The 21,246-nt window shown below is 48.0% G+C and overlaps 1 protein-coding gene across 5 annotated transcripts in view; it reads left to right on the plus strand.

Annotated features, from left to right (window-relative positions):
• The window catches only part of LOC119441332 (RNA-binding motif, single-stranded-interacting protein 1-like), a 116,773-nt gene that overhangs the window by 85,191 nt on the left and 10,336 nt on the right, over nucleotides 1-21,246 (plus strand). For 4 of the 5 annotated variants that reach the window (XM_049661160.1, XM_049661158.1, XM_049661162.1 and 1 more), the window contains exons 6-8: nucleotides 482-519; nucleotides 3,545-3,749; nucleotides 13,824-13,922. In XM_049661160.1, coding sequence (XP_049517117.1) covers nucleotides 482-519; nucleotides 3,545-3,749; nucleotides 13,824-13,922 — 342 coding nt within the window. The remainder of the gene's footprint in view (nucleotides 1-481; nucleotides 520-3,544; nucleotides 3,750-13,823; nucleotides 13,923-21,246) is intronic. The other variant, XM_049661163.1, reaches the window with a different exon arrangement.

A 21,246-nucleotide genomic window follows, 5' to 3' on the forward strand; every position in this document is an offset into this window, starting at 1 on the left:
GGAGATGGAGCCATGCGGGGAAAACAACATCAGGGGACGCGTGAGAGTCGCACATCCCCACAAGTCATTCAGAGCTGTTTTTGATGTTGCTGTGACCTTGGCAAAAAAAAAAACTTTTTATGTGTGTATGGTCGGCGTGCCCTGCCACCTTCTTCAGCAAATCTCCAGAATTGGGACATCGTACTGAATCTTGCTAGGTTTTTTTGAACATGATACGCAATGTTGCAAAAGAGCCAATGTGGTGACCAGAAGCAAAGTTGCCGTCATTGAGGTTGTCGCCTTGCCTCGATGTGATTTAATGCGAAGCTTTTTTGGCAGTGTCCAAAAGGTTTTGATGCTGCGTTTATCAAACTGTATAGAGGGCAGTTTGCTGATGTGAATAAAGAACTCGTTTGGTAGGTTGGTGATTTGGCTACTGGCAGCACAGGGCCATCACTAGCCCTGCATACATTTGTTTTCAAACTGCTTTTTCTTCATGCAGGGATTGCCATACGAGCAAGGGGCACTCTCACAGAATGGGTGAGTACTGGTGCTGGTTTATCTCTCTATCTCTCTCATGTTTCCAAGTGGGCCCCTCATGTTCTGGCAGCCTCGTGCAGTGGCTGGGGGCAGGCTTGTGTGTAGCTTGAACACTGCATCTGTGTCTCTTTAGCCACACTCCTAGAGATCCCATCTGAACACGTAGGAACGAAGGACTCGTTTTTCTCGGCACGCACTGAACCAGTAATGAGGTAGTTCGTTGCAGTAAAAAAAAAAAAATGTAGAATTATGTACTGTCGAGGATATATATTTTATTCTTTCTGGCCAGAAAAAAAGAGTTCAAAACATCACATTGACGACCATGTAATTCAGCAATAAAAAGAAATGTTACAGTTCTGTAAATTGCATCTTTTGGGACATCTAAAGCAGACAACATTATTATATGCTGCACCTAATTGTAGCACTAATTTGCAAGTATGTACTGTTAGAACTTCGTCTTTCATCCGTCTAGCAGATGATTGTTCATCATCGTTTTGCTCCTCACAAGCTCCGCTCGCTCGAGGGCATAAAACCATTTTTTTTCCCCCGCTGTTTCTTTAAAAGAAGAGTATGCGTTACGGACGTGCCGTCTTCATTTAATCAAGGCAGCGTGGTAGCTAGCAGACCTTGAGGTCCACAACATGGTGCCAAAACCCCCTGGGATTTTGGCACCACCTGTGCATTTGGCAAAGCGTTCCCAGCTGCCAACTGCCTCAGGACAGGTTTACAAAAGCAAAACCTTTCTTTGTTAGAGGAGTTGACATTGCTGGACCAATATATGTCAAGGAAAGTGGTCATCAATGTGATTATATTGCACTATTTACTTGCGCTGTCACTCGGGCCATACATTTAGAGTTGGTCGAAGACATGACTGCAGAAAATTTCCTCTGTGCATTCAGGAGATTTATTTCACAAAGAGGAATATGTAAAGCCATTTTAATAATGTGGTTTGCTGGGCCAGTTGGTGCATGATGACAGTGTAGGGGCTTGTCCGGGGTTGTCCAGCGTTGTCAACCAGCGTTGTCTTGTGCATTTCTTCTTCTTTTGCTCGTGTTTGTGATTGCTGGAACCCGCTGTCCAATATACTGGGGGAGTCGTGGAAAACTGTGAGAAACCCAGCATGATAAAGCATTCTTTGAAAGCTCTGTTGTTGGTAATTTCAATATAATAGGTTGATTAGTAAAAGAGAAAATGAAGGCCAAAGTTTCAATTTTTTTATTTCCTGCTGAAACCCCAATCCGTCAATGTGGCGTCACGGATTTAAAAAGGTATTCTTCCGTATTTGGGCCATGCCCCATGCTTCTAGTCCAACTGTGACGAAGACACGACCGCTGAGATGAGCGAGCGCCGCATGGGGATTTCGGCAGCTGCATGGAAACTCGCTCGCTTTCAACCATGATGGGGTAACCATGCTTTGAAGCATGTCGATCTCGTGTCAGGGCAAGGCAGTACGGCAGCTGTTGCCTCTGAGATTGTGCTGGTGCCATCTTGGATGCCACAATGACGGCACTCTAGTTCTTGCGCAGTTCTCCATGTGGCACCACACCTATTTGGACTAATTTGGACCAACGCCCGCTCAAGTTTTGCGATTTTATTGTTGCTGTTGATATTGCAGCCCGAGCCAGCATGAACGCGGCATGTGCCATTGCCACACAAAGTTGCAAACAGTCAGCAGTTCCTGCGCTGTTATCAGAAGATTATGGTTCGTCAACGCATCGTTTACGTTGTTGTTGGTAATGGTTCGCGGTGGCGTTCTACCTTTAAAAGTTCGTACTTTTTCGGCCGCAGCAGCATAAAAAATCAATTTCGCGGCTTTGTGCCTGTGGTTGATGCTGCAGTTGTTCCTGCTCCCAGCAGGGCTGCTATTCTGGATATAATCGAATTCCACCATGTTGTGAAATTTGCCAATGGCGGCGTTTTGGGCCAATCGGAGAGGCTGTAGCAACCCTCTGGGTGCCTCTGAATGGCTCAACATGGCACAATTTGACTATGTCCAGAATGACACTCCAGAATGCACTCTTGTCCCGCTGATAGTAAAATATCTCATAAGCTCTCGAATTAAAAATGCAGGCGGCTGCGCTCGGAATTTCGTAATGGCAGGTGATTGGAACTGGCTGGGCACCATTTTAAAAGAACTATGACGATGCATTTCAGTCTTTAGATGACGTTTTTAATGAAAACTTGCTGCTAAATGCGAGAAAGGGGCTGGGAACAAAAATGAAGACACTGAAAATTTGATTTTTGGACCCAAATGGTGTCGAATTTTAACTGCCGATGCCAGCTTTCAATGTTGTTAATTTTTGCTTGTCTTGAAGGGCAAGTAATATAACGAACTACTGATTCAACAACCACTTTTCATGAAACTGGAATTTGTTAGAAACAGGTTCGATCGACTGTACTGGTGTGCACCTTTTCAAAGATAGGCTGAAAAATTGTCTGCAGATTACAGTTCAATAGAAAACCAAAACTGCATTTGCAGCCACGAGTCATTGTCATCACAAGAACAGGGCATTTAAAAATTTTTTTTTTAGTTTGGAAGCAACAGTGCACAACTTTTATTATGAAGTCTGACTTAAAAGTTTTGTTGCAATGAGGCCATGTTCTTCGGCATTCCAGAGGCTTGCATGTGCCACTGGAAGAACTTGTGAAGTAGTGCGTTGAGGTGAAAGCCGCCATTTTTGTTCATGCTGCTTCACAGTTGAGGAAGTGCCGAATATCATTTGCAGTGGGTGGCACTGTTCATTGGCAGCAATAAAGAGCGAATAACTTCCTCTTTGGGAAAGGGATATATTCGGGGTTTTTAATTGTTTTAATGATTGGTAAGAAATTGGGAGCATGTGGCTTTTTGCGTGCAGCTTATTATTATTTAAGAAATATAAATATTTAGCGTTGTTGAAACAGTTCATTTTAAACCCTGGACGAGCCTCGCCTTATGTGATGCTTTTGGGAGCTTAAGGTGAAATAAATATGTGATATAGTCGTGATAATGTGGAGCGGAGGCACCACTTGTGGTGCACGATTCAAGTGTGGGCGGCTGTGGCAACCTGTGCAGAGTGGGCCAGCAATTGGTGCCAGCTGCAGCTGCAGCGGCGCTCGGTGGCTACCAGCAAGCGCAGCAGCGAGGCTACTCGACAGCCGCGACACCCACCGCCTACGCTCTACACGGAGGTGCATGGATGCAGCCGGCCCAGTACATAATGCAAGCGCCCCACCTAGCCACCACCCCACAGGTGAGCCGATCCTGCCAACCCTAGCTCGTTTGTGGGGCAGCACCACTGGTTGGAGGCCCACTGGGGCACACACGCGAGTGAGTCGTGTGTCCCACCTTCTGCGAGGGTTCGAGGCTTGAAGCCCCTTATTCCATAGCCCCACATTCTAGGTCAGAAAATATGCCACGTGAAGGCTGGTCTTGCACAAGCGGAGAAACCTTACAGTCACAGCATCCAGTAAGTGTTGCCTAGTAAAGTAGTAAAGCAGCCAGCTGCTGGAAAACAAGACTGAATTAAAACTAGACAGGGCACTAAACTGAAACAATGTCGTGGCACTTAAGTCACATGTTCAATTTTCTTCCAGCCTGAGCACATGTGACCAACACAGGAGCTCTTTGTATACAGTTGAAAGGCTGATTATTTTTCACTCTCGAGGGCCAGAACTCCTTGAGGGGGAATATTCTATCCAGATCAATAAACTGCAGTTTTCATGTTAATCCTAGCCAGGGTGTGAAAATGCAAAACAAGCTGTTTTATAAAAATGGGATAGATTGCAGAGCAGAGGATATGACCTGCCCAATTTGTCCTTGGGAAGTGTACAGCAACACTGTCGTGGAACTCGAGTGTCGTGACAAATTTCATTGCACACTGTGATTTGTTTTGTTGTCTTAATAATGCTCTAAATTTGTATGCTGCATCCCTTTCCCTTCGGAAACCTTTGGTATTACAGTTAAACCTTGATATAAATGCATTGGCAAGGCAAGACATAGCGAATATTGGCATGTACCATGTGTAAGCATAAACTATGGTTTCCAAAAGCTGGCTGATTCTCTACCCCGCGCACTTAATAAATACCGATTAACTGGAGACTCATTACACTATCTTGCTAAAACCAACCTCCATATTTTATGTACTAAGTCATGTCCTTGAGTTATATTTGATTATCATTGACCTTGTATAGTGATTGAGACATACAGTCGACGTCCGATTTTCCACACCCTCAAGGGACCGCGAAAACGTCCGGAAAATTGGGCAGTCCGAAAAACGAATGCACGTGAAAACGCACCTTTTTGGTAGGTATTTTTCGCCGACGGAGAGGGTCACGGCCGGAGTACATGATTACCATTGCTATTCAGCCAATGCATCGTTTAGGTGGCTCTGAAAAGAGCCGTTTATAAAAAAAAAAAAAAAAATACGACATGGCCGGCGCTACCTCATAGGTCAGCACTTGAGCGCAAAGAAGTCGCTTATTTTCTTTTGCACGGTCGCGCAGCACGAAACAGCTAGGAACTCGGTGGATGCTGAAGGTCGGGGAACGTGATCACTGAAGATAGCGTGCAGCAGCAAACGATCAACCGCAGACACGACCGCAGAGCTGGCAAAACAACATGTGAACGAACACAGTGAGGTTTGGCTTGGCTAAGCTACGGCTAGCAACGGATTGACACGTGCGGTTTCGAGGTTACGGCAGCCGCGGCGCGGTGCGGCGGTGCTGCTGGCCACACCTGCGATGCGAGTATGGTGGGTTCGAGGATATGAAAACAACCAAAATGGCGGCGTCGGTGGTGACTTTGGGTCGGCGGTTAACAGTAAAAAGTCCGGGAAATCGGATGGCGAAGGCTATAAGCGTCCGGAATTTCGGACTTTTTAATACATTGACTCTTATGGGGAACTTGACAGTGCCACAGATGAGTCCGGGAAATCAGGCATGTCCGGAATTTCGGGCGTCCGGGAAATCGGACGTCGACTGTACTGCATTGTATCCAGTCTCTAATTAGATTTTGCTTTCCCTGCTTGCCTGGTTATTTCACCAAATTATGTACCAAATTGTGCTGTTGGGTGAAAGGTGAAGTGGGGCCAGTCAGGCTGCTGTTCATGCAGCTTTTTTCCCACCTTCCTCGTCACAATTTTTACAATCTCTATACATTGTTGTATGGAATATATACCAACAACAATAATGAAGTCGCTAAAAACGGCACTTCGTTATGTAGTGTTGTCCACTTATAACGATATCAAGAACGAAAAATGTGATCGTTATAACCGATCATCGCTATATCTGAACTGCCATAAAAAAAAACTGCCAAACATACCTTTGTAGCACCGAAACAAAATTTGCCTTTTGCGATATAAAATCGATGTTGCTGAAAGTAGGATGTGAAAATTTTTAAAATTAAATGTGTATTTATAGATCTAAACAGCATGTCAAGCATTAGTTGTGCTTAAATAGTCGGAAATCTGCTCTTGCCTTCGCAGAAGTTTCAGGTTCATAACCGCGGTGCGTCGCGTCCAGCTGCTCCGTGAACACTGGCGGCTAAAATTTAGCATGCATGAAATCAGTGAGCGACTCGATTGACAACATTGCAGTTTGGCTGAACATCAGGGTCGGTGTCAAAGACGGGTCATCGTCAATCTTGTCGTCACCTCCATCGCACAACGCCGCCATCTGCCGGAGGTCTCTTTGCGGAACAAGGCAGCAATATCTGCACTCGCTTGTCCACACCACCTACAGCCAACGTCTGATTTTCGGGACTGCGAAAACATCAGAGGGCAGTCCGAAAAAATGAATGCATGCCTTTTATTACCCGAAATAGCTCTAAAGGCCTGCCAGTGCACTTATTAGGTGTATCGATGCTCGTACCGATACGCCAAATAGTGGGTGCACGTGTGTATAATTAAGGGAAACATACCGTGTCCTGTGAGCATCCCACTCATAGAATGCTTCACTGCGTAACATTGCTGTATTAGGGCGAAGCTGACTTTCTAGAACCAACATTTTGGCGCATGCTTTTCTAGCATCGAAGCCATTAGCGAGGATTACAAAGGCAGAGTCTTGACGTTGCTAACACCGGCAAATTGTTTCAATGAAAAGCACGGCACTCAACAGCAAGAAGCTTGGTAGCGAACGTCAAAGTAGCTAGGCCTAGCATTGCTGCGATAGTGGCTACGGCTGCCAGCGGATCTGCGTGCGAGAGTGCCCGTTCGAGGTGGCGAGATAAAAATGGCAAGCGGTGGCTGCTTCGATTATTGCTGTTTCGAACCTGCAGTCATGGCAAAAAGTACGGAAAATTGGATGGTGAAGGGATTTTTCATCCGAAATTTCAGATGTTTTTGTACAGTAAAATCTCGGTGATAGAAATCTCGCAGGGTCGCATGAAATATTCGTATTACCCAAAATTTGTATCATCAAAACATAAATAAAATCAAGAAAAAATGAATTTATTTTTACCAGAAAAAATTTGTAATAGTGGAACCGTTGATACGCTCAACGCTGCTGTGATTTCCCGGGTGCTACGTCACGTTTTCGAGGTCCCGACCTAAATCCCATTGACTTCCATGTATTAAGTTCCCCGTGATACGTCGCCAATCTGTAATGTTTCTGCATCTTACGTTGCGTTTGAATGTGGTGGTCACGTAAATTTAGCGGTGCAGCCAGCTTGTTTGTTGCAACAAGTGAAAGATGCGTTGCAACAAACGACCCGCACGTACGTTGCAGAAACGGCGCAGCCGTGCTGGTGCCGTATCTTTAAAACGATCTGCGACGTGCGCAAAGTACACACCCACGCGGGCCTCATCGTCAAAACGATTGGCAATGTTGATAAAGTGTGCCTAGTGCCAGTAGCTTCGTATGCACTGTGCTTTCGACGTCTAGTTCGTGTTGAAGCGAGAGAAAGTGCGAAGGTCAATTCGCTTGCTGCTGCGCTTCCTCACGCCAGTGTTTCGACAGCGAGTGTCCTTGGTTATCGAGCGAGATGTAATCTTGTTTACCTGTGCGTGTGTGACACCGTATTTGCTAATTTAGTTAGTAAGCAAATGTTTACAAGTTTTTACAGTCGGTAAAAGTACTATCTTTACTTCGTGCAGCTGTCTAATAATTTGCTATCACAATCATTGATTCACCTTTCTGGCGAAACTGCGATTTTTACATTTTTTTTCGCGGTCTTTTCAAAAACGTATCAACAGGGTATACTAACCGTGTACGTTTTCTTCTCACCTAAATCGTAAATGATCGCTTTCTGAAAGGCATAAAAGTGCGCACACGTTATCTCACGAATGTTTTCGCACGCCACTGAACGCCTCAGCACGTCGGGGCTGCGACCACAGTCATCGTTGCTGCAGTGGTCCTCATATCTTTGTCGCTAAGCATCAGCTAGGCTGTGATGTGGTCCGCTCGACGTGGGGACTAATGAGAGAGAGCCGGTGGCTTGGCCGCTATGAATCCTGCCCAGATCCCGCTGTGTCGGCTTGTCTGTGCCGGTCGCTCCGCTGGCTCGGCTGCCGCCGCTGTTGCTCACGCGTTCGCAAGATCCGCAGCAGCGCGGCAACGCGTTAATAACAGCCGATTTTTTTTTTTTTTTTTTTTTCATATTGTGAGCAATGTATTTTGGCCGGGGGATGTTGCCAATTCTTATCACACCGAGATTCGTACAAGCTGTGATCGTATCACCAGAGTTTTTACTGTTGTGGTGGTTCGTGGGCCCAGGGACTCAGATACAGGAAGCAAAGTCATAGACAGGACAAACATTTATCGACGACAGACTGCAACAATTACATTTACGACGAGTTAACGAGACACTGTGGCTATTTGTATAACGGTCCATGCAGTCCACGACTCACGCGAGCTATCACAGTGCGTGTCCTTCGGTCACTTCGTAAAATGGTCACTCACAATACTGCTGACGATGGCGGGGGCGTCGGCGCTTGCAGATGCAGCATTGTTTGTACGAAGAACTCGTACAGGCGGCCAGCGCACGAGAAGATGAACTGCTCGCGTGACAGCACGACAGGCCCAACAGCACGGCAGGCCCACGCAGTCAGCAACGCGGCACCGTGGCCACGACCCCAGCAGGCGGTTGTGCCGGACCCTCTCACGTGGCTCGCCCGAGCATCGCACTCGCGACCAAGGCCATCTGGAACCGCTGGGCTCGAATGCTCGTTCACCGCAGGAACAGCACCGACCCGTTCAGCCTGGTCTGCATCTCAGCTCTGGCCGGAACACAGGTTCACCGTGGGACACGCCAGTCTCGTCCCGGCTGGTCTGGTAGCACCGGCTCGGTCCGTTTTGTGCCTCAGGTCGAACCCCTACACGCCCTGGCTAGCCTGGCAGCACTAGCTCAGCCGTTTTCGTTCCGAAGGGCCCAAGCTCCCATGCACGTTCGTCACGAGCTCGCGCATTCTCTTCTTCGTCATGGCTTCCGTTGGCTTCTTCCAACTTGCAATACTACTTTCTTACTACAACTGTACATTGATTCTATGGAGTATATGGTGGTGCGGCGAAGCCGTCCGAATTATCAGGCATGTCTAAAAAATCGCACACCCGGAAAACCGGTTGTTGACTGTATTTTACTGTTAGTAGAGGCGTGCTCCCAGAGCTCGGTAATGTTAGGGACTTCCACCGTGTCAGTGACTTCGCCCTGGTGCCCAAAGCCCACCTTTTGTGTTGATCGGCATGGCCACTGGTTCTAGCCTTCATGATCGTGGCGCTCCCTGTTTTCAGAACCTTCCATATCCTCGACTGCGTGAGCTCGTACTTTTTTGGGTCTTGCAAAATTTGCAGTTTTGGCTCAGGTGACACAGCTTTGCGCTTTGTCGGTGCACTTACCGCTGCTTCCAGTGGTGCATTTGCACTCTCACAGAGAGAGAGAGGGAGATTGTAGAAAGAGAGCGCAGGTGCTTCTCACTTGTCGCTTTTTTTTTTTCTCCGCCTCTTCTCAGATATGGGCACTCGCACGATCACCGGCGACGCGAAGCAGCCGTCGCCAACTTGCAATGCTGTCTGTGGCTTTCGCAATCAGCGTGCGGGCGGAATGCACGGGCGGTCATGGCGGCAGATATGAACTCGGCAGATATGCCACCTTCTGTCGTCTGCTTTTGTTTTGAATTTTTAAGTTGAATAACTTTTGTTTGGCTCCGTCGATTTAAAAATGTTTATTTGCATTCATCAGGATAACTCAAGGAATGCGTCGTGATGCAAGACTTGGCAAGGATGAAATGATCCCGGGCCCCTTTAAAGGGCCCCTCACTAGGTCTTGCCATTTTGACCTAACGAGCGAAGTGCACACAATGCACGCTAATGATCATTTTGCTAAGTATTGCATCGCTACGTGCTGCGGAAAGAGCTGAAATTTCGAACTGAACGCCATTTGCCCTTCTCCTTGTGGGTGCCGCGCTACAAGCTGGACAGTTGACATATACAGTAGAACCTCGCTGATACTTTACCGCTTAATACGATTTCCCAGCTCCTACGTTTGCAATCGCGAAAAATAAACATAACCCCATAGAGGAATGTGTTAATACGTTCGGTTAATACGTGCCCGGAAAATGCGATCATTCAGCAGCAACGTTCAGCATTGCGGCAAACTGCGGTCGTATGATACGTTCTGCAGCGAAAAATTATCATTCAGGTGTGCAAAAAGGCCGCTCTCATGTACTTGTGAAGCGGGAAGTGGCAGACAGCCGCTGCGCGGCTTCTCTGCAGTGCTAATCAACCCCCCCCCCCTCCGCGACTTCTCTGCATTGCTCATTTGCCCGAAGCGCGGCAGCCGCGGCGAGCGAATTGACCCTTTGCGCTCCCTCGCTTCAACGCAAACTACTAAGCGGCGAAAACAGGCGGATGCCGCGCGCGTGCTGTGCTACGACTTGTCGAGTTCTTAGCGGAGGTGGTAGCGGACGAGGCGCCTGAAGATGGCAGCGAGAACGAAGGCTTGCGCCCACCGGCTACCTTCTCCGAAGCCCTTGCTTGCCTGGAAGCCTTACAAAGCTTACAACGAAAATGCGGACAAGGGTCTGCAATGTGTGCAAAAGGAGTTGTTCCTGTCCGAGGGTGTGACGCACCAGCAGAAAATACAGTCGAATCTCGATAATTCGAACTCGAAGGGGCCCAAAAATTTGTTCGAATTAAAAGGACTTATTTTTGACGTATTTGTTCACCATAGTGCTACGTACGAATGGTGCGAGTCGTGAAATATTGCGGCGTGCAAGCACATAGCGAGCGAGGGCCACGAAACTGCCCACGCCGGCCAACGCTCGCATCCCGATAACGCCTCTTCCTCTTCACAATCACAATCTCTCTCTCTCTCTCGCATCCCGATAACGGCAGTGAATGAAACTTCAGGGAGCGGGCCGCGCCGGCACGGCGAAGCGCGCGCGCGCTGAGACTGTCAAAGGTGAGGGAGGAGGGCGGCAGGGAAGCGCATTTGGCCTCGGCAACCCCGTCGCTTCGGTGGCTCCCCTCGCCCTCCCTCTCAACTCCCTCGTAGCTTCCTCACCTTCGACTGTCTCCGTGCGTGCCCGCTGGCCCGGTGCCAGCTTAGCCCGCTCCCCGAAGTTTCGTTAGCCGGACTGGGCCTCCGCGTTGCATCCCTCTGCGACACAGCCACAGCGTTGGCTGAGACGTCGGCACGTACATGCGTGTTCTGGCGCCACGCTGAAACAGCGACCTTACCATTTAAGAGAGGAAACTTTTGCCGCGGTATTTTTTTCTTTCTTTTTAATTTTTCCGCGTGGCGTTGAGGGGTCTCTCCTAAGCTTTTGCTTTATGGTGGTGTCAGAGCATTGCCAGTCGGAGCCACCACGTGATTTGGCGTGCTGCGGAAAGCATTGTCGGTGCGCGGTTATATTCGAATTAACCGTCGCAAATGCTTTCGCGTTCGAATTACCGAGCGTTCTCGCCCATTGGAATACACATAATTTTGACGGGACCACAGCGTCAGTTCGAATTAACGAGATTCAACTGTAACTATGTTTTGCAAGAAATAAATGTTTTCTGCCCTTGAACCTCAATATGGGCTTGTCAGCTTCAATTTTTACTGTATTCGGATCGTACGTTTTCCCTGATCGTACGTTCATTTTTCGCGTATTTTTTGAAAACGTATGAACGAGGTTCTACTGTACGTGCAAATGCACCTGCGTACTTGTGTCTGTGCTGTGACGTCGCTCATAGTGACACGTGACTTCGAGAATTATTCAAGGCAACATTTGTTATTTGCGTAATCTGTTGCTTCAATAGACAAATTAAAGTTAAGAGAAATAATAAAACACACAAACTGAATGTCTGCGTGTTTTTGTTTTACTTCGCCCCGCAAAAAGAGAGATGTACTTCTGTTTCATCTGCTTGTTCTCACATTGTGCTGTTGCGCGTGCTGACAGCGAAACTATGTCATTTTCTACGATATCCCAGCGCAATCATGCTCTGTGATTCGCTTGCATCTGCCGCAGTGTTCGTGCGGCACTGATTTACACTGGTAGGCGGGCGTTTTCATACACAGCGTGCAAAATCGTGCGCTGTGCGAAACAAGACAAGCGCAACAGCTTGCACTCGAGGTCGTCACAGGAAGAACGTTGCGCAGCAAAAAAGTGAAAAAGAAAAGAAAAAAGAGGTGGGGCCCGTCACGCGATCCTCCGGCTCCGGCATGGGAGAAAGCAGGGAAGGAATTTTGCTTGAGGAGGCTAGACGAGGCAAGTAAAGACAGTGTTTCTCTTGGCAGTGGCACTCGCCTCCTGAAGTCATGAGTTCACAGCGCTGAAATATTTTTGTCTCGGTTGGAACCAATTTGAAAAATTCTTGTGGTAGAACGCTCCCTAGAGGGCACATAACAACTTCCAGCATAAACCAAAATTTGCTATGTGGCCTGGTGAAGGGGTCCTTCAACAATTTCCCATGGGCCATTTCGATTTGGTGGAATTGCTGCAATTACAGTCGAATCTCGTTAATTCGAACACGCTTAATTCGAACTGCTGGGTTATTCGAACTGACGCTGTGGTCCCGTCACAATTATGTGTATTTCAATAAGCGAAAACGCTCGATAATTCGAACACAAAAGCATTTGCAACGGTTAGTTCGAACATACCGCGGATCGACAATGCTCTCGGCAGCGCGCCAAATAACGCAGCGGCACCTCCGACCGGCATTGCTCCGACACCGCCATAGAGCAAAAGCTTAGAAGAGACCCCACCCCCCCTTAATGCAGCGGCGGAGGCCCAGTCCGGCCAACCAAACTGCCCATGCCGGAAAACGCTCGCTTCCTGATAACGACAGACAACGAAAGTTCAGGGAGCGGGTTAAGCTAGCGCCGGGCCGGCTGGACCGGCAGCGCCGGCACCCACGCTGGCAAACGCTCGCTTCCCGATAACGGCAGAAAACGAAACTTCTGGGAGCGGGCTAATCTGCGCCGGCACGGCGGCGGGCGCGCACGGAGACAGTCGAAGGGGAGGAAACAGAGAGAGGGCGAGGGGAGCCACAGAAGCGGCGGAGTTGCTGAGGCCAAATCCGCTTCTCTGCCGGCCTCCTCCCTCACCTTCGACGGTCTCCGCGTGCGCGCGCCCGTCGCCGTCCGCTTCCTGATGTTTCGTTTGCTGCCGTTATCGGGAACTGAACGTTGGCCGGCGTGGGCGGTTGCGCGCCACAATATTTCATGACTCGCACCGTTCGTGCATCGTGCTATGGTGCTCGAATACTTCAAAAATACGTCCTTTCTTTAATTCGAACAAATTTCCGGGCCCCTTCGAGTTCAAATTATCGAGATTCGACTGCACTAGCCATTATGCATCTTCCGAGAGTCTTTATAGCCTTCTGCATTTATAAAAGCATAGGTGGATTTGAAATTTAGGCCAATGAAGACAGGCAAAGTGTTTACTAACAAAGATAGTCTCAAACTACAAGCACGAAGATGGAACAAATCCATGTGCTGCTCTCCATGGTTGCTGAATTTTGGGACTGCCAGAGTAATCCTTGTAGCAAGCTCTGTGGGAAGCTCACACTGTCACCATTTTGCGATAGCAGTGCTGGTGATGCTGACTGTTATGGTAGGCTATTGCCACATCGCAAACGCAGTTTCCCTTTTGTGTCCATTTGTAACGTGTAGGCAATGCTCAGTCTCATTTCCTTGGAAAACATAAGGGGTACATTAGAGTCAGGTAAGCACTGTAAATGAACTTTGCCAAATTATTGTTTTCTGAATTATTGGTCTGTGACTGTACAGCAATGTGATGCCCTTAACCTCGGTCAACGACCTGCTGTCCTTGAGCATTCCGCCACCAGTACTGAAATTGCAGTTTTGTGAACTACCCCAAAGTAATTGTTTTGCATGTCTTGCCCAGATGCTTCAGTCATCACTGGAGCCCTTGGCGCATGCCTACAGCCCCATGTTGCCCCAGCTGACAGCGCAGATGAACCAGCTCTCCATCCCTGGGGCCTCGGTGAGTGTGTTCGTTTCTTGTGCGTCATGCTCCTTGTAGGCATCTTTTTCTTTTTTCTCTAATGGTAGTTTTAGAGTGTATTACGCCCGAGTGGGAAAAGCCGAAAGTTTGCATTGTAGGACAGGTCCATTCCACATGGTGCTCGCCCGGCCTCCATTTAGCATTGTTGAATGCCAGCACCAAACCCAGCGGACATTGCCATAGAGCAGCATGAACATGTTGAGGGGCACAGGGTGTTGCCATACATATCACACACTTGAACCTTGTTTTAACGAAGTTGGAAGGGAGCTGAAATTATTTCATTAAATCTATTACTTCGTTACGTCCAACATTGCCCTTTAGTGTAGTACAATAGGTTTTCGTTCGTTTGATTTTTTGCTTAATTCGATCCCAATAAAGGTTTGATCTAAACCGGGCCGAAAATTGCCTGCGCACTATTATCGGACACAATAAGTGAAATGTCGATATAACGAACTTCAGGAGACCGCGGTACATGGTTCGTTGTTTTGAAAAGTTGTTATACAGTCGAATCCCCCTACAACGAATGCCGCTACAACGAAATTTCCGCCACAACGAAGATTTTCGGATTCCCCATCAGCTGCCCATAGAAAGTAATACAAAAAAAGTCCCTTCATAATGAAGGCGTTTTATTCGGTATTTCCGCTTCAACGAACTTTTCGAGAACGAAACTGTGACTGAATTGAAACTGCCAAGTAGTCAAATTAGAAGGCCCTTCCAAAGCTGTGACGATCGTATGTCCGCTTGAACTAGGTTTTCGTGAACGAAATCAAATTCAAAGTACCGGTTTAAGCCACTGCAATCCATAGCCATGCGTGATCACCACGCGCCTGCGCGACACTGCAGGGGATCACCACAATCGCTGCCGTTTTCTGTGGTGTGTGTCCGGGTGAAATGGCTACGTCAACGAAGAAGCGTAAACTTCTCTCTCTCGAGGAGAAGGTACATACGATCGCCGAGGCAGAAAGCAAAAGGAAAAATCTCGCAGTTTTGCCCTCAAGGCGAAGCATCGGTTGCGATAGCAAGTTAGTAGACAGCTATACGAACTAAAGATAGTAGTTTTCTTGTAAACATTCGCTAACTAAATTACCGGGCACGGTGTCACACGCACACAGATAAACATGAACAGATCTCGCTCGATGACCGCGGAAACTCCGTGTCAATACGCTGGAGTAAGACGCGGCAATAACAGCGAACGAATTGACCTCCGTGCCGTCACTCGCTTCACCGCGAACTAAACGTCGAAAGCACAGCGCACACGACTCTACCGGCACTAGTTGCACTTTGCCCCCATCGGAGATCGCTTTGAAGATGAGGCCCGCGCGGGCGCTCACTTTGTGCACGTCGCAAATTGCTTTCAAGATAGCGGCCGCGACGCAGCCGCTGTTGCCAACAAGATGCTAACGTCTCGTCATTTAAGGAAAATGACTATCCGCTAGACACACCGACTCCGGCGACTGCTTTGAAAGCAATGGTTCATTTTCGCCTCATCAGAAAAGTTATCCGTACCCACGACAATGCGATGGCTCTTTTAACGGACTCTGAGACTCGCGTAACGCATTTGCTTGCCGTGAAGCGTAAGAAATCCAGGCTGACCGACTTCGGGAAATAAAACTTCCGGTAAGCGCAAGCTTGCCAAGCTTGCCGACTTTGTCATAAATATGCAGTAAAATTGCGATAATTCAAACCGCTTCATTGCGAAGGTGCGTGTGCTGCAAAATGAGTGTTTCGCGACCAGCCGGGCATGCGCGTTGGATTAGGCGTCAGCCGCAATGTACGAAAAATGCTGTAACAGCGGCGCAAAATGCATTCTCTCGTGAAGTTGACACTTTATCGACTGCCTTCGGTACCTCTCAACCTGTGCCCCCCACCGCCATCGCGAAGATTTCCCTGACGATGGTTTCGGTTTCGGTCGCGGCTTTGCCGTTTGGCGTACGTACCGTATTTACTCGATTCTAAGCACCCCCTTTTTTTCGTGATCGCGATGCCCAAAGTGAGGGGGGGTGCTTAGATTCGAAAAATCTCCGTGACGCTCGGCTCCGGCTACGCGCGGCGCGCGAGCGCCACGAGTCCACGCGGCGCGCGGGGTCCGCGCGGCTCTGCAGTCCGACTGTGCGGCGAGATCGCGCTGCGGACGCCGTGCCACCTCGGGAGTGCAACGGCTCCGGCTACGCGTGGCTCGCGGGCGTCACGAGGCGGCTTGGCTACGCGCTCTTCTTAACAAATAGGCGGGTGCTTAGATTTGCATGCAAACTTTTCCCCCAATTTTTTTCGCGAAAATCGAGGGGGGGGGGGTGCTTAGTATCGCGAAAATACGGTATATACATGCCAATTCGCGCCAACGAAGTTCCGCCACAACGAAATTTTTCGTGTGTCCCGTGAATTTCGTTGTAGCGGGACTCGACTGTAGTGAAAGCCCCAAAATTAACCATTCCACCCATTCACCCATCAGTTCATAAGTTGTCACAATACAGTAAAACCTCGTTAATTCGGATTTCACGGGACCGGAAAAAATGTCCGAATTAACCAAATGTCGAATTATCGAGGGTATCCAGAAACCAGTAAGCAAATGCTTACTACGTAAACGCACTTTTATTTAGTAAATGAGTGAGCAACTCCTGTTGCTATTTTGCACAAAAGCAGAGTGGAAGCTGAAATTCTCGTCATCTCGTGACTCATTGGTTCTCGCAGCAGCGATCGAGGCCTCGCGACTTTCTTCGCAGCACAGCCACGGCGCACCTTCATTTTCGACACGCTTTGTACTATTGCGATTATGTTTCTCCAGTGAGCTGGCGAAAACATAATCCCGATGTAGCCAGTGCTCTTCAACCTCGACAGCTTTGCAACGAGTCAAAACGAACACCACTGAAGCACCGTGTAATAAGAGTGACGCGCTCAAAACAGACGCTGACGTCGAGAAAACTACCAAAAAGAAAGCTCCATGTCGCCTCCAAAGCGCAATGTTTCTTGTTTGTTTGTTTTTCACATTTCTTGCCGTGGACACTGCAACTGTCTCGCTCAAGGTGGACACCTGAACTATTTTAAAGCGCAAGCACGCGTAAATGACACTGCCCAGAAAGTACAAAGTGTGACCGTGTGGCAATCCTGGAGATTACATTTCTCCGCGTGCGTAGCTAGTGCAGCTGCAGAAAGCGCGAAAGGGGCACCTGCAAAGAAGGGTGAAAGTAGGAAGAGACGCACCTCCGTTGCTAGGTAACACTTGTCTGGGCAAAGCATGCACTAGCAAAACCTAATGCATCTTCGCCTCAGCTAGTGTTCGAATGGTCCTGCGCGTGACAATTGTTACTTCGGGACCTTCTCAGAAAGAACTGGTCACCTGACTGTTCAGCTGACACACTGTTAACTTGCCTCGGAACGAAAAAGTGCGAAGCAAGAGCGAAAGTATCTTGCGGTGATTCCCGACCTGATGCACGCCTTCTCGCCTCGCTGGTCCCGCTGCTCTACTGAGCTGCGCTGTTAGAATATCCGTCTACGCGGGGCCTTTGGGCACACTGCGCCGTTGTAGAGCCCAAGGGCGCCTTCCTAAACCAGGAACGGGCCCATCATTGCAACGCGCACCGGCGTGTCATCTGCCATCGTTAGGGTTGGCTGGTACGGAGAAGGCATGTGCGAAAAAAAACCTGTATGCGCGTGCGGACAGCAGCCATTTCCCTTGTGACATGCCGCTCTCACCAATTCGCGCGATCGTCACGCTGCTTTGGTGTCTTTTTCGGAACTTGTGAAGTGATTATCGTGGGCGATTGGCCTTTCAAGAGGCGGCCTTCCAATGCGCGCCGATGCTGCATGCCAGCGCACTTTTTTTTTTCCCTCCCCTGGGCACCGTCTTAGGTTTTCCGAACTCGTGCGCCGTGCCTACGCCTTGTCATCTGCTAGCCTCCTGCTTCGGCTACTGTGACTGGATACACGGAAATCTAGGAATCCCCAGATTTTAACATATTAGTTCATAGTACTGAGGCGTTGTTAACATGACACGGAAACTGAATAGCGATTGTTATTCCGAAACATTCAGTATTCTGAAGTTCGTAGTACTGAAATATTTTTACATTGAAACTATAAGAAGTCAGCAGGGGATTTCGGAAAAGTTCGTTGATGTGGGGTTCATAGTAACGAGATTTTACTGTACCAAAATCGCCTTAGTGGAGCTTGTATCCTTTACCGCGCAGTGTGCACAGACGTATTACGGCAAATCTGACTTTAGGGAACTGCTTGGTATTATGCAGCATGTACTTTTCTTGCTAAGAAATCAAGTGCACGTTACATTTATATTTTGTTTAGGAGGTTTATTGTAATCTATACATTAATTTTCTACTTTGGACACATAAGCAACTGGTGCATCACATCACATTAATGTAAACAGGGCTAATGCGCCAGACGGGTGGATTGAGACGACTAAGTCGACTTTCACAATGCATGTAAACACAATAAAACGCACTAGGAATTATGGGAAGCAAACTTGCTGTGGATCTACTGTGCTCGCCATGCTGATGCTGTATGCAAGTGACACTGTAGAGAAGGATATGAAAGTTCGTTCAAGCTGACAACATTCGTTCGTTCACGCAACGTTCCATTTAAAAACATCGTAATTGGGAGTGTGACACCTAATAATGCAGTCACCGAGCCTGTGTGCCGTCACCATCGCACCAGGGGTAATGCACTACATGTAAACGCTGGCGCATCTCATTGCTCGTGATGCGCTAGGAAATGTGATGGGTTACTGTTGCATTCATGTAAGCGCGGCTATAGAAAGTGGGCGCCCATTTTATTCGGAGGCATGTTTAATTTATTCCCTCAAATTTATTTAAGTACAGAATAAAAAAATATTGACAGTCACTTTAGCATACACCAAAGAGGGTGAAGGTGAAAGCCTGTGCGCTTAAATTACTTGACATTTTCATGCGAATGCGCTGCTTCTTATTACTTGTTCTTTCTGACCAAAGGTCACGGGTTCAAATGCCTTAATTGACGCTACTTTAATTGACTGTGCCTTAATTAACCCTGCCCTAATTAACAACGAAGGTCGTGGGTTCGACTCCCACCAAAGGTTGTGGGTTCGAGTGTTTTAATTAACTCTATATTAATTAACTGTACCTTAATTCATTTCACCTTAACGCCAAAGGTGGTTTGTCGACTCCCACATAAGCTCGAGGGTTCGACTGCCACCAAAGGTCGTGGATTTGAGTGCCGGAATTAACTCAATCCCCACCACCTTCCTCCATCCGGCTGCTGTTTAACACGACAACGATGACCCGCGCACTGTTGCTTGAACGTTGCTTGCTTACTCATAGAAGACGACGACGGTGACCCACACACCATCAAAATTGTTGCGTGAGCGTTTGCATATAGGTAAGACACGATGCCGGGGCGGCGTAGTAAGTAAATTACTACACAGAGTCGGTATCATGTACGATTTCTCGTCAACAGTTTTTTCTGAGAATATGTAGAGGTGTCCTGAGAATATGTAGAGGTGTCCTTGCCTACTTGAAGCATATTGAGCCTGTCTGTCTATCTTCGCCAACATAGCAACCCAAGTTGTCTTCCTGCTGGGGCGACTGGGTATGGCATGCCTACGAAGTCTCTCGGATTTTGACCTTTTATAGTCGAACCCACTTTTAACAATATTCAAGTGCCATGAAAATTGCATTGTTATAACCGATAATTGTTATAACTGGGCTGCATGAAAAAAAAATCTAAATAGGGGAATGGCAGAGCTGTTGTGAGAAAACTATAACAGTGGAGATCCCTGTGCCCCTCCCTACCACCTTCCTCCATCCGGCTGCTGATTCAGTTGACTTGTTTAACTGTTTAACTTTGTTCCTGTGCGCTCCGATCGCGTGTAACAAGCCGCGGCTGTCGGCGTTCAAGAATGGCACTGCTATCTGCTATCAGTGCAGTTGACGTGGTCCATTCTTGTTTCGGAGGGTGGCGTGGCATAGAGCTACAGGCGCAGCCCATTCGTATTCGGAAGAGTGGAAGGGCGACAGGAGAAAGGGGTGTGTGAGGCTCGTGATGCGGGGTAGGCTGGAAAACAGCGCGCGGTGACGTGCAGCGGCTCGAATTTATTATTTTCTTCTTTCTTTTCGAGGGTTTCGCATTCCTTTCTCTCTCGGCATGGACACCCAGTAGCCAGAATTCATAGTTATAACCGATAATGCGGCTTTGGGGCATTGTAGTAAGCGGGTTATTTCACCATAGAAAACATACAAAAGTTGACGGTGCAGCAGCTTCTCATTGTTATAACCGTGTGGGCGTTTATTACGCACATCTTCCTCATCTGTATATTATCATCATCGCCTATGTGCTGTGCTGGTTCGCTGGCGAGCTCCCGGGCCTAATAAATGTCATCCCAACTAAGACGTCACAATATTGGTAAAACCGGTATCATTATAAGTGGGTTCAACTGTATTTAAGTTGTCTGGTTGACAGGAAAGTCTACCAGAAATTGCAGTTGTGTCCCATTTCTATCTGCATCCAGCGCTTTGTCTGGCTTCCACTGGCAAAAAAATCCAACCCAATTCAATCCAGTTGCAAGTTCATGGCGTGTAGCATTGTTAAGAAAGTTGTGGGGAAACCCTGCATGCGTTATTTCATTAACCACAGTGCCACACTTTACGTTGTCGGGGTTGTTGGGTGGGTACCCTAGTAGCCGTAGTCTCATTCAGCTAGCGAGCGAAGGCCACAACTAGCAACACTAGACTCTCCGTTGTTCTCCTCGGCGTCAACCACTCTAGCTTTGCATATGCCTACTTTCAGTAATGGCTTTAATTAAAGCAAGGAACACCAGCGCAAGAAGTATCTTTAAAGTAGTACTCAAACGAAGTTATGCTGGGTATTTCGTTGATACCGCAGAGCAATGCACAGTGCGAGCCGCATTTTAGCATCGTGAAAAAGACTAGAACATAATTCCGCTCGTCCATGTCTGATGAAATGCAGGAAAACATTCGTCTCGCAAAATGTCAGATTATTTTTTTGACCCCCCCTCCTTGAATTTCTTTGACCGCCCTCTCCCTGTCAGAATATCTCCTGGGTTTGGTTTCTCCAAACTTGATAAGACATGGTATGTGATCATGGTCGTGATGCTGTCATGGTCATTCCATCGTCGTCATTTCAGCTTCATCATCTGACTCTTCTCATGTTGTCGTCGTGCCTACTATGTTGACCAAGTGGCCTAAGTTGTCTAATAGCTTGGGCCACTAGGTATGTGCTCCTGGTCGTGATGCCGTAATTGGCACGGGTCTCCTTTTCTACGCGGCCATGGCTGGCATGGCTGTCAGTGCGGCTGAGCGCA

Source organism: Dermacentor silvarum, chromosome 2 (assembly GCF_013339745.2).
Source record: "Dermacentor silvarum isolate Dsil-2018 chromosome 2, BIME_Dsil_1.4, whole genome shotgun sequence".
In the NCBI taxonomy this organism is placed as follows: domain Eukaryota; kingdom Metazoa; phylum Arthropoda; class Arachnida; order Ixodida; family Ixodidae; genus Dermacentor; species Dermacentor silvarum.